At 45.0% G+C, this 17,226-nt stretch overlaps 1 protein-coding gene across 1 annotated transcript in view; it reads left to right on the top strand.

Moving 5' to 3' along the window:
• The window catches only part of LOC119396845 (uncharacterized), a 161,320-nt gene that overhangs the window by 98,092 nt on the left and 46,002 nt on the right, over positions 1–17,226 (top strand). The window contains exon 5 of the mRNA XM_037664187.2: positions 16,269–16,336. Within this exon, the coding sequence (XP_037520115.2) occupies positions 16,269–16,336 (68 nt within the window). The remainder of the gene's footprint in view (positions 1–16,268; positions 16,337–17,226) is intronic.

Raw genomic sequence — 17,226 nt, 5'->3', positions numbered from 1 at the left:
GCTTTACCAGTTCTATTCCATTTTCGCGACCACAGGCTGTGCGGCAAGAAAGAGCACACGGCGGGGATTATCCATACGAGGTATTAAAGTTTTGATTATGCACTGACTGGACTTTGACAAGAACGAACAGTCATCGCTTTAATGAACAGGTTAAGACTCATGAAACTGACGATGAGCAGGAGGAGGAGGTGAAGGGTTCCTTCTGGCAAGGTTTATTGATCCCTTTAGTGAGCTGTGTACTTTATTAACGATCACATGTAGCGAGGGGTATTGCAATGAACAAGCTCTGAAGAAACCCCACGTGAGTCTCACATAAATGGCAACTTAAGTGACGACAACCACGTGCACGTGGTCCTCCACTCTCAAAGAAACACCGCATTAGTGTTCCTTCGATATACCTTCTGCACTTATTCTGCATGCGTAAGCGTGTTATGAAAGCGAGAGAGAAAGAAAGATATAAAGACGCCGAGCGCCGTTATCGTTAAAAGAAGGATTACACTCCAGAATTTCATGTCTAATGTAAGCGGCTATGAGTTGCTAATATTGACGAGGTGTTTCACCATAAGGGCTTAATACCTCGAAATCTTTATAGAAAGCGCATGATTACTGCGCCTGCTTGGAACAGTTCTAGCGTCATATTTCAGTCATGATACGCAAGTATATGTTTCTTACAATGAGGGCTGTGCTCCATGCACAATAATACGGTCAAAAGAGAACGAGTCGATGATAAGCCGCGGGAAGTTTTTAAAAAATTTATATAGACGAAACTAGCTACAAAACCCAGCGTGTTATTATAGCTTGTCAAACCACAATGCTTCAGCTAATCTATATTTTTCTTTAATATTAAAAACATGCCTTTAATTAGCTCGTATATCAGCTGCGCACAAGTCACAACAGCTGTAGCGATCCACTGTTATGATGAGGATATAATTTCGTTATTTTTTTTGTATGCTAATAAGCTCTAAAAAGTAAAAATATAAAGCGACAAATCAGTGTGCCTTCTTCTCAATATTTCAAAAAATATAGATTGATTATTTTTTTAGGGGGGAGGCCGGGGGAGTTTGTCCGGGTTTCCCCTTGATGTTAGTTTTCCACTCGAAGGAAAGGTGCTTCGCTTTAACAGAGCCCGTATTTATACACTCTTTGCACTCTTCAAAAAAAAGTCTTCATACATACAACCTGGCAATTATAATGTTTGAAGTGCCATGCATAAGCGAAGGTACAGCCAACATCATATCTTGCGGAGTTTTGTTTGTATCTTCCTCCTTTATCCCACGTCGATAAAAGTTTAAAGTAAATGTCACACTTCTTTCCCGGGCTGTGATAAAGACCAGAGCGCAAATCTCATATGATTTCTTAAATTATGTTGGCATCATTTTAACAAGCACCAAACAAGCAAACAGAGCTTTGGTGGCAACACCTTTAAGGGAGTAACTGTTTCTTCCATATTGAGCTCAGTTTTGAGGAGTTCGCGTGTCTCCACATGAGAAGTAAACTCGCCCTGTTTCGGCAAAGGCAGTGAGAAAAAAACTTCACGAGAGCATTAGATAAACTATTGTAGAATAACCTAACATGCAAAATTAAGCTCTTACACACTCATAAAATACTCAACAGCAAGCGCACTGTCTCTGGAGTCTATAAGATCGTTGTTTCTTGTTTCCTTAAAATTTATTATCTTTCCGCCTTTTTTTTTTTTTTCAATCGTCGTTCTTATGACCCAACTGCCAAAGGCGAATAGCATTTCATCACGCTTCCAAAGCTCTCTAATTTAATCTTGTTGGACGGACAAAAAAAAAGAGGAAGCCTTGCTTGTATCGCCTCCTGTTTTGCCCGTATCATTTATTTAAAGCTCCCGGTGTTCAAATAGCCCATCTCCATTCCCGCTAACTTAATTATTTCTTTTTCTTGTTTTCGTCGCCTCCAAATCAACTGTTCCTATTCAGGACACCTCATCAAGTCCTGCCAGAGTTACCGCTTTGACTGCCTGCTGTCTTTGAGCAAATAGGGTCACGTGTCGATCGATATCCCACAGCGCCGAAACCAAAAGGAGGAAGAAAAATGCTTCAAAGCTGTCCCAGAATTGATGGCGTCTGTGTAGCTCTCCAACCGCTGTGCCGCTTACTCCCTGTGGAAGCGAGTCTCTCAGAGAAAAAAACTATCTTTAGGGCTTTAAATTTTCATCGAATGAACACGCCCGCTGTGTATACGTCGGTAAACAAAATAAACGCAATTAAGTTGGGAGCTAACGGGGTGAAACTGTCCGAAGTAACGGTTCAGAGCGGCAGCGGTGGCGGGTTCGCGGGGCAAGCGGCGGAACAAAGCTCAAGTCACGTCCCGTTTGTCAGGATTAGCGAGAAAATATTAAATTTCGTCGCGAGCCGGAGCGGATTAAACGGGCACACGCTTGCGTGAAATGCGCGGAGCCGGACGAGGAGCCTAATAGCTTTATACGAAACAACCGGTCAAACTTATACGCTGAGCTTTCCAGCGCAACACACTTGAGCAAAAATCTCGCGCGAGTTAGAGGCCATGCGCTAGTCACGCTTGCTTATTTTTATAAAAGTGCTAAGACAATATGTCACCAGCTTTTCTAAGCATCCAAAAAGGCTAATATTAAATTGAATAACCTGTTTATAACCCCGCGAATCTATTTGAAACTCAATAAAGGGGCTTATCAGCGAAGAAAGCCTAACTCATGTTGCATGTGGTTTGTTATGTGACACGCGTGTTCTGGCAGCCTCTTTTTTGTTCTTATTTAGTGCTCTTTTCCATCATGTTTGTTCGATAGCTGACCTGACGTCACACTGACGAAGGCTGGCCCACCAGCCGAAACATTTGACAATATAGAAAAGGTGTTTCCACGTACATCGGGCTTTCGTTATACCAACGGACCCAGTGCGTATTCCTCACCGCCATACATACATACATACATACATACATACATACATACATACATACATACATACATACATACATACATACATACATACATACATACATACATACATACATACATACATACACTACACACACACACACACACATACACACACACACACACACACACATACATACATACATACACACATACATACATACATACATACATACATACATACATACATACATACATACATACATACATACATACATACATACATACATACATACATACATACATACATACATACATACGTTTGTGTGTGTGTGTGTGTGTGTGTGTGTGTGTGTGTGTGTGTGTGTGTGTGTGTGTGTGCGTGTGTGCGTGTGTGTGTGTGTGCGCGTGCGCGCGCACTAAAGAGCGCCGTCACATAAAGCGGGCTTATATAAACGCTTGACGTCCTCCATTGTCCAAACAAACAAGCGATCGCCATGCTGAAAATCCTTTTTTGTGACTTTTTCTAAGTGCGTCCTAAGAAGCGAGACGAAAGAGGCTCAGACCTGAACGCTCTTGCTAAAACGAATTTTCGAGACGCAATCTCCTTCCTGTGGTTCCGACAAGTGAATACTCGGGACGCACGAAAAAGTGCCGATCTGGGTCAAGCGGGGGCTTTTCGCGGCGTGGCGTTTTTGACTGGGATTCACACACTAAAAGCACTCTTCGCGCGCCACTAAAGCCGTGCCCGAATTTTTTCTTTTTTTTTTTACGAGAGCGCGGAAAATACGTTCCGCGTTCTAAGCAGATGTATTGCGGCATAGTATGACACTCTATGTATTGCGGCTTTCACCGCACGCGCAAACTGCCAGTGGTAGATAGCACGTCGCTTCATCTCCAAGTCGTCGTCATTGCCCAAAAGTGTATCCTTGCACATGACGCCTGCCTGAATAAAAAAATTTAACGGAGCGCGGCAATCTTTCTTCTCTTTATCATTTCAGTAACAAAGACATCTTGAATGCGCATTTTAGCTAGAAAGCATTTTTTAAACTGCAAATCAAGACTAGCTCCGAAAAAAAATTGCGGGAGAAAGACGAGCATGCTGAGAGGATTTTTATTGTAAACAACCGGATTGTTCAAACAAAGAGCCTGACATTCCGAACTTTCGTTGTTTGAGAGGAACCCGAAGCTTTAGATCCAAATTTACAGTATTCACATACCGGGTGTCGTGTTCTTTCGCTACGTGTAGTAGAGAATCCGTAAACAAGGTGGCACATTGTCTTCCTTAAGCAGCTTAGGTTGCGAGAGCTGGTTGCAAGAGAACGGTTATTATCACAGCATTTCGCGCAAAGCTGGTCGTTCACAACGTACCACCGGTTTCCCCTCCCTGCAACGAGCTGTTGTTGCACCAAATGAAACGCGTTTACGCGTAATATGAATTCTGAACTCAGTGTGTTAGCACCGCCGCCAAGAAAAATTGGTTTAGGAAACGTCGTTTTCAGGTGTACATTAGACAGGCGAAATCAATTTCTTCAACACCTAGAACAACCCGGACAACCTAGAGCGCAGAAAAGAAGCCGAGGACCGCAGTGAGTTAGATGGGGGGATGAAGTTAAGGATTTCACAGAGATAAAATGTAATCAGCCCGCGCAAGATAGAGCAAATTGTAGATCATTGGGTCAGATTGGGTATCCTGCAGTGGACGTGAAAATAGGCTGAGAAAGATTATAAATAATTATAATGAGAATAATATTTGAGATCATAATGACAATGATTATAGATAGGCTGAGAATGAATAGGCGTCGTTATACAAGCGGTAAGCAGCTGCTGAAGCTTTTGTCTGTTCTCTCGCAAAGACATGCATAGCCTTTGTCCGCAACTGCCAACTTATCATTATCACAATAATTATGGCGACGATTATCAACAAAGGATGGGATGCGCTAACCACAAGATGTACAACAATTCTATATATGGCTTTTATGGCGTATATACAACAGTTCTAAGAAGTTATATGAGCCAATCAGAACACGGCATTACAAGAGAAAGGAACGAGAGCTTTGCGACCAACGACGCTTGTTTTCGGGTCGACGAAAATGGGTATCGCACCGACCGGCGCGACGAGGGCATTTTTTCTGTGCACGACGTCGTACTGGAGCGGAAGACTTTCAGTGTGAACGGGCCTTTACACAGCCGTGCCCTCATCCACGTCGTCGCTTACAATCGCGCAAACGACTCCTCGCGCTGGATTCACGAAAGTCGAAGCGACGGAAAACGAAGGAGATGACTAATTGACTACCACGACGGGCGACTCCTTCGTTCTTCGCACTTCACTACCCGCTCACGAGCCACGTACTTTATTTCTTTTTGCTTTTTTTCCTTCACGTGCAAGCTCCTTACAACACGTGTCGCGTCAAAGACGAGGCAGCGACACCAGAGAGAGAGAGAGAGAGAGAGAGGGGCACCATTTACGAAACCACTCTTTTACGCAGCCTCTTCCGTAGAGAGCTCAGTCATGCTTCCTTTCGCGCTTTTAGATAGACAGCAATTTTTAGCCCGGAGATGCTAGCCTGGTTTTCGCGCTTTTCCACACATATAAAGGGCACACGTTAGTCGTGTGCTTGACTGAAAGGAACGTGCATACCGAGGCAGGGTGGAACGGGAGAAAAAGAGATTAAATCTGCGAAACCTGAGCAGCGGCAGACTTTAAGCGAAGACGGATTGAGAATTCCCTCGGGATTGCGGGCGGCGGGCGAAACGAGGCGCTTAGACTCTTTCTACCCGAGGGGGATTTCGCGGCCGATCGAGCGAGGGACCGAAGAAAATCAGTTTCGCCGCACGGCATGTGGAGCTGCTCTCTTGAACGGTGTAAGCAAAATCGTATGTAAAAAAAAATAATAGTGGGATGAACAAGGGGAGAGCGGATGATGGACTCGAAAACGGCAGGGAGACGACGACGACGACGAAAAACGCTCGAAAGTCAAGAAACGGGAATAACAAACCACGACTCGGCGAGATCCGTGAGCATCGAGACCAAAACAGAGAACCCGGGCAGAAAAATAAGAGCTATCTGCCTATGACAGGTACTACATGTTCACCGTTAAGAACCACGAGCTGCTTTCGGGAGAAAGGCTTATCCGAATCTATTCCCGAGAGAAAAAAAAAGTGTGCAGTGTCTATACGGAGGCTAGAGCATACGGAAGGTGACACATCGTGCATTTTCTCTCTCAGTCTCTTTGTCTCGCTCTTTTACTCCCCCTTTCTCCTTCCTACTTGCAGCATACCAAACTGTACAAAGGCTCGCTAACTTCCTTGCTATCTATCTATCTATCTATCTATCTATCTATCTATCTATCTATCTATCTATCTATCTATCTATCTATCTATCTATCTATCTATCTATCTATCTATCTATCTATCTATCTATCTATCTATCTATCTATCTATCTATCTATCTATCTATCTATCTATCTATCTATCTATCTATCTATCTATCTATCTATCTATCTATCTATCTATCTATCTATCTATCTATCTATCTATCTATCTAAGGTCTCAATTAGCAAATACGCCCACGATCAGATATGCATACTCAGCGGCTGGCAAACGCGAATGTGTCTGCAGTCAGCGTTCGCCGTAATGGGGCTATAATAATGTGCAACTGTAGACGTTTTTGCGCACGTGAAAGACGGCGAAAAAAAATGGTGGACCAACACAAACGCCTGTGTTTGCCTAGAACTCAAGCTCCTACGTGACTGTCTACTCTGATTTTTCGTCACCCTTAAAAGACGATAGCAATAATAATAATTGTTGGCGTTTCACGTCCCAAATCCACGATATGATTATGAGAGACGCCGCAGTGGAGGGCTCCGGAAATTTCGACCATCTGGGGTTCTTTAACGTGCACCTAACTCTAAACACACGGGCCTCTAGCATTTTGCCTCCATCTAAATGAGGCCACCGCAGCCGATCCCGCGACATCCGGGTCATCAGTCGAGACCCTTAGAGGGTGAAATAAGCAAGGGAAGTGAATCAAGTCGCCAAAGAACAGCGACTCCAAAAAAAAAGAAAAAAAGGTCTCTCTTGGAAAGGCAGAGTAAGTGATTTCATGAGTCATCAAAGTGGCATCGCTAATAGTATCTGACGCACAACAAAGAAGATTTCTCGAGATCATAAGTGAACTGCTCTTGGTCGTTAGCGAATATCGCAATAGGGCGGGTGAACCGAATCATATTCTGCAAAAATTAACAGATCAAAGAAAAAAAACTTGGAGGACACTCGTTGCGCAATTCACATATTTTGACGCCTGGCGCGATTCTATGCTTCTGCCACGCCATATTACATGCGTTAAGGACTCCTTCCACTACATGACATTCATATGATGTTTTTTTTTTTTTTTTTTTTCGAAGAAATTTCAAGAAAGAGCTTGGCTCTGTGGTAGAACAGCTGCTCGCCACGAAGACGGCCTGGTTAAGATTCTCACACGAACCCGAATATTTTTATTGTTTATTTTATTAGCATCTTTCTCGAATTTTCGGTCACGGACAAGATGATTTTTCGTTCACAACCAATGACGCCGTCGCCGACGCCGACACCAGAATTTCTGCGAAACGAGCTCTTTAACACTATCGCGTTAATATTGAACGTGTTTTCATATAAGAAAAAGAAAACGGGGCAATTGTAGAACGGCGCATACACGCTGCCTGTCAGAGAGAGTGATTGAGCGTATTGATATATTTCCAGTGCGGCGCGCCCTTAACCATATTCCATACACATATTCCTTTAATGTCGCACTGCGTTGTATTTCACCGCCTACACATCCACCATGAACGTGCAGAGATACTCCTAAATGAGGTGTGCTCCCCGCTCCATTTTCACGGTTTTCAAACTTCTAACAGAAGATGCGTGAAAGGGTGACCGTTGCTTGTTAAAAAAAAAACAAAGAACGAAAACATACCGGGCGCATTACTTAACGCACGCCTAGGAGGGGGCTACTCTTTTTGGCAGCTCCTTTTCAACCAACTGCGTTATCTCCGTTTGACTGGAACTCCCTAAAAATACCTTTAGACACTCGAGCGAGGGCAGTCAACTGCCCAACCGAGCCTACATAAAGCCCGGTTTGACAGAGACACGCTGTCGCTGACAAGTACAACACGGCGTTGTCGCCAGGGATGATAAAAGGCGGCCGCCCACGCCCCGTTTCTCGTGCTCCTCCGTGGCCAGCCGACGCGACACTCTTTTGTCTCCCGCACGTCCGTTGCTATCTTGAGTGACAACACTGTCCACTCTAATAGCGTACACCATTGTGGAATCTATTCGATGTGAAAGAAAGGACTTTGGTTTTTATACTCCACATAAAGTTCTCGTACCTCTCCTTATCTGGATCAAAGACAGCGCACGGCAGAGTTGCCCGATGCCGCAGAGCTTACGAGCAAATAATCATCCAAAAATACACACAAGAAAGTGACACGATTTTGTGCGAAGAAGCCTAGAAGAAGCGGTGCTTTAATAAATTTTCTCGTTCTATCTTTACTTGGAATAAAAAGGTCACTCAAATGCGAAGGGAAAGCAAAAAAAAAACAATTATTTTGAACAGCGATAATATGCGGAAATATGAACGCCAGTACATATATACTCTTTAACGTAGTCTCCAGGGTTCTCTCCACTCTGTTTATTGCACGTTTGCCAGTGCACGAATAACCTTATCTGTTGACTCAACGTATGTTTCATTTCAACGCTCAGCTACACAAACTCATCGACAAACTCGTTATTAGTGAACGTGACGGGAACTAAAATAACTATATTTGCAGGAAAAACGGGAATAAGCCCCAAAAAAACGCGAAAAGCGACTGGAAAATTCTATGAGCGACTCGGTGAAAAAATACGCCCCAACCCGTTTGTTATAAGCGGAGCTGCGAACTGCACGGGTATAATCGCTTTTCAAATTGGCTCTCTTTACTTTTAACGAACTGGCACGTTACAAGATTTTGACTTTTTTTTTATTTAGATATCAAGATTAGGTGTATTAGGAAGGATCTCCGTGTGTTTGCAAAAAGTAACTGCCTCTTGGTGTAACTTAACGTTTCTTAAAAAGTACTTTGCTTAAGCACAATAATGAAGGAGTAACATCGTGTGCTAAATTGCTATGCTAATGCTGCATCCAGTATTTTTATGGCTACTCGCGGTACGGATACTCGCGGAATTTTTATGACTACTCGCGGTATTCGGGCATTTTTGTGCCTTTTCCTTCGTTGTTACAGCTCACGTAATTTGCTCACACGACGTGTTTTAAAGAATTGTCTCACAGAAACTGTCGCAAAATCTGCGTACTAAGCACTGACTTAGCGTGTTTCGCGTCCTTATGTAATTTTGCAGCTGCTCGATGTCGTATATATATATATAGCTGTGAAGATGATGCTGCCAAATCAGTCAAATGTTCGCCTGTAGCACCGCCCCCAACAGAGTTTTATTGAATTGCCAATTTTATCTAGTCTAGCATGGCTGAAAAACTTGGAACTCACTAGCTTTTCATGAACCTAGAGTTCATGAAAAGTCTTCCGCACGTTCTGCAGATTGTCTAAAGACTCCTAAAATGCATATATATGAATCCGTCTACTAGCCTATCTGCATAAATTATCTTAAGAGTAGAGATGACCGGAGCCGGCTAACTTGTGACAATCAAAAGGCCTCTCTGCTTCAGAATAAACGTATTGCTAATGGACCTGTGCATTTCTCAGTTGCCTTCAATTTGAACACCTCCTTAAAGCGTACGTGTAACAAACGTACCGGGACACTGGCCAGTCACAAACATCGGCTACGTTGGAACAACTCTGTGCTAGCAGCTGCCATATTGATCGACGCCGTTAATCTAGCTGCCAAAATACTGTGCCATCTTCATGACGCACGCACACAGGCACGCACGTTGTCGGATCCGTGAGTCTGTTCTTGCGAAAAACCACTGCTTTTTTATTTATCCTAGGCAGCCACACAAACCACGTCAGAGCAAAGAACAAAAGAAAAAGCGAGGTACAGCACACTCCGAAACAATTCCGCGGAAGCTACGTGGCCACCGCGCTTTGTGTATACAACACACACACGGCGGCACCGCGGCAGTGGAGAATCTCTCGACAGCGCGCTCGCGGGCGCCTATTGTTTGGCTTTTCCGCAGAGCAGCCGCGTACTGCGGCCGGCGCGCTCGCAGTGGCCGGGGGCTTTCCGCGAGCTTCGCCCACGGGAGTGCGCGCCTTCAATTTGACTGCGGCGGATGCACTCAGGCCGAGTGCGTGAAAGAAGGACGGTTGCGGAGAGACAGCGCCGGCCCGCACTCGCTGTTTCTTTTTTCTTCTCTGTCTTTCGTATTTTTCGATGGAAAAAAGGGGGCCGCACCTTGCGACTGCGTGAACAGGCTCCTTTATCAATGCGCCGAGGCGCGCTAATATCAGCGAGACGACAAACGGTCCTCGACGCACGCCCCTCACCGAGGTGGCGCGTATATAGTGGCGCTTGCGGTTCCACTATGTTATTTGCGAGGAAAGCCACATATCGAAGTTTTAGAAAGACGTTCGAATGTCGCCCACCTTCCTTCCTTCTTTTTGCCGTGCATTCACTCGAGAGTTCGTGGATTCGTGAAATTCTTCGGACATCTGTATAAGGTTCGACCTGTTTTGAGGCCCCGGGGCGGCGCGAGAAAAAGAACGCTTGGTTTTTGTGTGCGCGAGCCAACAATATGACTGAAAAACATGCGAAATAAAAGAACGCGATACAAAAAAAGAGAGAATGATAAGAAATGAAAGCGGGACTTAGTCTGACCAATATGCTGTCCTGCCTCCAATTCCAGATTACGGCCGAAGCGTTTCTTATCTATAGATTTTTTGACGTGTTATTTCAGTAGCTAAAGTTAGCTACTCAAATGCTAGTCACTATAGATGCACAACCACATAGCATATGATTCAAATCTACACGTTCACTACACTGCCCACACACGTGGGGCCGCAGTACCATCGTAACGCCAATTGGTTATGGTCGCTACAACGCTGGCACATTCGCAACGTGCGACGCACTTGAAAAGCTTCTCCGGTATTATTAGTAACATTGTTATCATTCGAGTTTCGCATTCTGTTCTGTTGGTGCAGTCGAGCTATCATCTCATCTAACCGCCTGTTGAGGTGACTGTATTTACACACGATCCTACTACTGGCGCACTCAGCATGTTGGCTTAGTTTCTCGGCCACTGCCTTCTCGTTCTCTGTCACTAGACGCGGTGGAGATGGCGCTGAATGGAGCTCGCGCTGATTGTGCGGTGTTTTCGCACTACCTGACAATGGGAACCAATCAAATAGGCTTTTCTCAGACCGCCGGTAGCGAAATTAGGAAGCTGATCGAGTCAACACGCCGAACTGTCCATCAGTCGAGGTTTGTGTTTATCCGTTTCCTCCATCCCTGGAGTAACGCCGACGTTGTTGGGGACTCCCGCGTCGAGTGGTGCCTCTTTGTGGGACGCGTTCTTTTTTTTTTTTTTAAGTTCTGGTCCTTGGAAAAATTAGCGCTTCTTTGCGGTATACTAAGGGAATTCCGCACCGCTGAGCATACAGTCTCTACACAATGCTTGTTTGGCTTTATAATAGTGTTTACAATCCTAAGAGTGAAACGGCGCTTCATAAGACGCCGTGACTGCGTTGCCGTCCCGATAATCGTACCGTGCTCGAATCGGCTTAAGGTGCTATATAGACAAACTAGACCAGTATTCGATGAGCAACCTTGCAGTTATGTTCTGCCCTGCTTGACGTTTTTGTTTCCTTAGCGAACGTTACAAGGCTCGAAAACAGTAAGGAAAGCGAGAGATCAATGTACGCTTTGCTTGTGAATGCGGGCCTAGGCTAAGCATGAAGCCTGGAGTCATAATTCCTGCGCATTTTCGTGCAGTATTATTGGTTGGAGGAATCATTCGGTGGGAGCGATTTATTTTATGTGAACGGAAGATAAAATAATACTCATCGCACGTGCATAATCCCTGCGAATTATGGGACTTATAACACAATATTTTGATTACGATCAGACTGAAAAATTACGAAGCCGTTCACGTGATACCGTAAGACCGATGTTGCGGCAATTATACGCATAATCCATCCGTCCTGAGCTGCTGAACTGCCGTTTATTCAGGTTTGTGCGGTCTTTTTTCTCGTTAGAGTAGTGAACTTTATTCATAGAATAGCGAAGTTTATTCATAAGTCTGGTGTGTACATTGCGATACTTTTTTTTGCATGGTGAATGAATAATCGAAGGTCCCAAAGTAAGAACTGTCAGGGAAACCTCCTAACAAAAAGTAAGCAGCGGATCAGTACATCGGTCAGTAAACAGTGGCGAATTAGCAGTAAAATATAAAAAAAATTACATAAAAAGTAGGGCAACATAAGGAGTTGTGACAGGTTGTTTAAAAGAAAAAGTTAAAAGAACACATTAAAGCAATAAATTATCTAACAAATAAATTTTAAAACATCTACAAAATGAGTCAATTGTGCATGATTTTAAATCAATATAGTCACTAAGGGATCCATACGCAAAAAAAGAAAGGAAGAGCCGAGGAAGGAACGACAGAAAGCAACAGGTCCAGGTCTGGCGCTAAACTTCAACTGCTTATACTCACTTCGGAGCCAACAGACTACAACATTTGCGCATGCGTGCTTCGGTATCAATGAACGCAGTCACAGTAACGTACAAAACAGCTGCCTCTCGCTTTCACAAAGACGAACGGAAGTGCCACTAATGCAACCCAATTTACTGCTCGTGGTTGTCTTAGACACCAGCGCCGGAGTTTCATCTAGTATCTCTCGCAGAAGACTATGAAAAAAAAAAATCACGGGGTCCTTTATCTATTCGCCTAACACAACTCCAAGGCAAAAGCTATCTCCTTTTTTTCCTCAGTCGATGCGTTGATCCTTCCCTGCCCTTCTCCGAGAGCTTTCTGCACCTAACATGGTTTTGCACTGCCTCAGTGATCGGCCCATCTATCAACAAGCTACGACGTCGCGTGACGACGTCATCATGTTATGTCACGTTATGTGACGTCATAGTGACGTCATGATAACGTCACAAAATTTTGCGATCTTTGACGTCATGATGACGTCATAGGATGACGTCATCACCAGTGTTTACGTCGCCGTGGCCGGCGGTCAATTTTCGCGTTCGGTGAGGCACGTAAGGTTTTCGCCTTAAGACATCGGTGCAGGAGAGTGCGGGTGTCGCGCTACGATTGGTTGACACATGAGTGCGGTTCCGCGGGACTCACGGGAGTACTGCGTCATCGCAAATAGTATTATCTCCGCCGTCTCGGCAACGAGAGCGTCGCCCTGCAAAAAGACAGAGCTCTAAGTGCTGCACGGCGTCTTTTGAAGTGGGCGCACACAGCAAGAAGATCCCGACAGGAAAGCACCCCGAGTCCAATTACTTCGTCGAGTACTATACGCTCGAGATATCCTCTCGACGATGGAGACTCGCTATATATGAGATTATACGGAACAAAGAAAAACAGATACAATCCCTATACATCAGGCGCTGCAGTGACTGGAGGAACGAACAGAAAAAAAAAACCAAAGCGGATTTATTTTTGGTCGCTTCCGAGTAATGTGCACGCCTTTTTCTTTTTATAAAAAAAATTGAGTCGAGCTACTTTCTTTAGAAACGCCCTGAAAAGAATCTCAGAACAGCGAAACCGAGGAGTGTGGCTGAAGAGCAAGTAGGGATGGCGGAGATTCTCTACCAAATAAGCTGAAGCAGTATATGCGCGTGCTTCTTTGTTGGTTGAGGTCACAAAAATCTTCCTGGATAGGCGAAGGTACCTGAAATACGGGCACATCGGCAAAGCCTTATGTAGAAAAAAGGCCAAGAAAAGTCTTAAGACATTTCGAATTAAACGAGAGAAAGTGTTTACAAAATAATTGATTGATTAATTTATTAACTCGTTAGAAATAATCTCCGATGTAATCGATGATGCACGATCTAAATATTTTCTCTCCCCGTAAAAGAAAATAAGAGCTCCTCAAGATGTCATTGATGGGCTCGCACCCCTCATCAACACTGTAACACGGATAGCCAAATAAAGTAATTTATCCAAGCAACACCGATACCCTGTCACTTATTTGCGAAAAAAAAAGGAAGGGGGGATGGGCATTACTACTTGTGCATAAGTAAACGAATGTTAGGCAGGGAAGCCGAATCCCTACCGGCAGCCGACGCTGTAGGTGGTGCTTCTCCCGGACAGAGAATGTGAAACCTTGGAATCGCCAGAAACCACAATAACGTGATTTGCGGCGTATTGCTTCACCGCTCGACTGCGTCACAATTCCTTCGCAAAGGATTCCGCATGTAACCAAGTCATCGTGAGACTATTCTGCTGCCAGAAAAAAAAGGCAGAAGGTCGACACATCATTTAACTACACGACGAGTAGCCTCGAATAAGCAAATGCACCGCAACGAGTTCAAGAATGTTAGCAAAGCTTGACTTCTAACCTTGTTGGTTAGACACGTTCTTAACGTTTAGAGCAGAGACTTGTGAAGACGGGGACAAGAAGAAAGAGGGACCCACAAGTGGTGATTGAAAACCACCCGCTTGTAGAACAAATCCACAAGGAAATATATACAGATTCCTCGGAAAGGAAAGCTTCTCAGCTGCGTCACCCTACGTGCTTCTCAGCACGTAGGGTGTCGTGCTTCGAAGCTCGAGGGTGCAGGTTCGATTCCCGGCCACGGTGGCCGCATTTCGATGGGGGCGAAAACCAAAGAACACCCGCGTAGTTAGATTTAAGTGCACAATAAAGAACTCCAGGTGGTCGAAAATTTCGGAGTCCCCACTTAGGCGTCTCTCATAATCATATCGTGGTTTTGGGACGTAAAACTCAACAATTATGCTATTGGGAAAAGTTCGTCCTGGTCTGGGGATCGAACTCGGGACCAACGCCTGTCCGGGGCGGTCGCCCTACCAGCAAGGGACACACTTGTTGAAAGTTAGCGTTTGTGTGTTCCTCGTTCTCGTACCCGTCTTCACAAGTCTCTACGCTCAACGCTAGTAATTCAAGAATGTGTTTTTTACGCTTTTCTATAGATTACGAATGGGTTGACTTAGCGTGCCAATCATCATTTTTTACACTTAAGGTCTGTTTATCGTTTGTACCGAGACAGCCGTATTCTGACAGCGTCTGTAAGGTTACGTGGATATCACATTTTCTTTACACTGAGGTAGTCGACGCAGTTCTCATCACAGCCCCCAGACGTTATAATCTGTAATCTAAAGCGGCGTAATCGAATACAGCGTAATCCTCGTTGTCTGTGGCTTTCAGCTGGAAGTGCCGGCGCGCACTAGCTCACGCGAAATCCTCCACTCGTGCTCCCGAAGGCTCGACGCCTCCATTAGCAACGACGCTCGTCGTCCGCTGCAACCCGGATAGCGCAGAGTAATCCAAGCGTGCGCATCAGAGCTGCGAAAATGAGTTTGCCCCCGCCAGATTGCGTCCGAGTGGCACATTGTATTTGCGCAAGGATTTCGCCAACTTAAACTCCCGTATCTCGCGCTGTTGTAAGAGTGCGCGCTCGGCCCCGGCTATCCTGGCTTCCCCTGCAAATCCGAGCAGAGGTTTGCACGACCTGTTCTTTCCTTCTTTTTAATATATATTAATATACACAGAGATACACGCAGCCTTACAAGCCAAGTAGTCCGTGCTACCGTGTTGTTTGGCAAGCGACCAGTGGCTGTATCTATGCGCACAGGCGTGCGCAGGGTTATTCGTCAGCGAGGGGCGGGGGGTGCAGTTTCATTGTAGCCCCCCCCCCCCTCCTTCTCCGTTGGTCAAGTCCAAAATAAAAGCTTCATAATGGATGCAAAAATGAAAATGAAGCGATAGCGTGCTTGGAATGCAGCATCGGGGGTGCTGGGCCACAATTATCGTGAAAAACTTGCATGGCCATAACCTTGCGCCTTAAGCAATGACTGGACACGACCGACTGAGTGAAGGTACGGGGCACTCTTGGCGCCCCCCTTAGATGAATAGGGGGGAAGGGGGCGCCCCCCCCCCCCCCTTCGTTCTCCTCTATGTGCAAGCCTATGTCTACACAGAACGATATACCATCATGCTTGAGAAACAGACAGGAAAGGTAGGCAGGTTAACTTGAAGACTAACATAAGTCAGCTACCGTACACTGGCTCGAGGGAAATGAGAGAAAGGATCACGCACACGTATCAAGAAGAGGAAAGTCATTGTTTGACTCTCGTGCTGTTAACTTGCCGCCGAATAAGTGCTTACGGAATATTTTTCGACACCTCCCCAGTGTTTGCTTAGCTGTGAATCACGTACCTGTGTGTGTCTCACCGCCTTTACTTATCTTCTATTTTCTCTCTGTAATGCAGGGCTCGGAGCTTGCCGTGACGGCAAAGCAGCCTACCTCAGCCTGCCGTCACCAAACCTTCAGACGGAGGTAAGGGCGAGCGTTGGTTCGCATCTGACTGCTTTATTCTCGTAAGCAGTGTTCTCAGATCACCAAGTGATAAGCGTATTATGATAACCTCATTACAATCCAAACCTTGAAGGGATTTCTGTGTATACTGCAGAAGAAACTGAAATGAGCTTACAACGAGGAGAGTTTCGTTAAAAACTATGTCCGCTAAAAACGCAACTTCCACAACGACAGCCCTGTGTTGTGAAAGCGGCATAAGCTGCATTCCATTTTGTACGCAGCGTAAGAACAGGATGACCGTACACTCCTGCACGGGCGTTTACGGTCGGCCGTTCTGATTCTCCACCTTGAACCTAGTGCAATGAAGGAGGCGATGTAGAGCACTTCATCGTGTCTTGCAAGCACTTATTTTTTTTTCAGAAATGGCTTTAGATATCACGAAAATAATAGGGCAACGTACCACGAATGCGTAGAGCATCTCAATAGTGTGCAAAGAAGTGTCGTGCACTTGAATGATATTAAGAAACTGAATTTACGCAAAGAAAGAAAGAAAGAAAGAAAGAAAGAAAGAAAGAAAGAAAGAAAGAAAGAAAGAAGAAAGAAAAAGAAAGAAAGAAAGAAAGAAAGAAAAGAAAGAAAGAAAGAAAGAAAGAAAGAAAGAAAGAAAGAAAGAAAGAAAGAAAGAAAGGCGCTGAGGTGGAGCGATTGCCGGTAAAGTCCATTTGGGTTTACGCCGCCGGCGGCAACATCACCACTGACACCAATCACTACCACGACTTCTAATATCACAATGGCGCTGTTGTTGTGTGAGCGTGTGAGTCGCTGTTGAGACTAGGCCGGTCCGCCTGTGCTTCTCAATAACACTCTGGGGACCAGAATGCCCTTATTATGTATCGACATCGTACAAACGA

The sequence above is a fragment of the Rhipicephalus sanguineus genome, chromosome 6 (genome assembly GCF_013339695.2).
Source record: "Rhipicephalus sanguineus isolate Rsan-2018 chromosome 6, BIME_Rsan_1.4, whole genome shotgun sequence".
Taxonomy (NCBI): Eukaryota; Metazoa; Arthropoda; class Arachnida; order Ixodida; family Ixodidae; genus Rhipicephalus; species Rhipicephalus sanguineus.
Note: the sequence above shows the minus strand (reverse complement) of the source record. Positions and strands in the feature narration are given on the sequence as shown.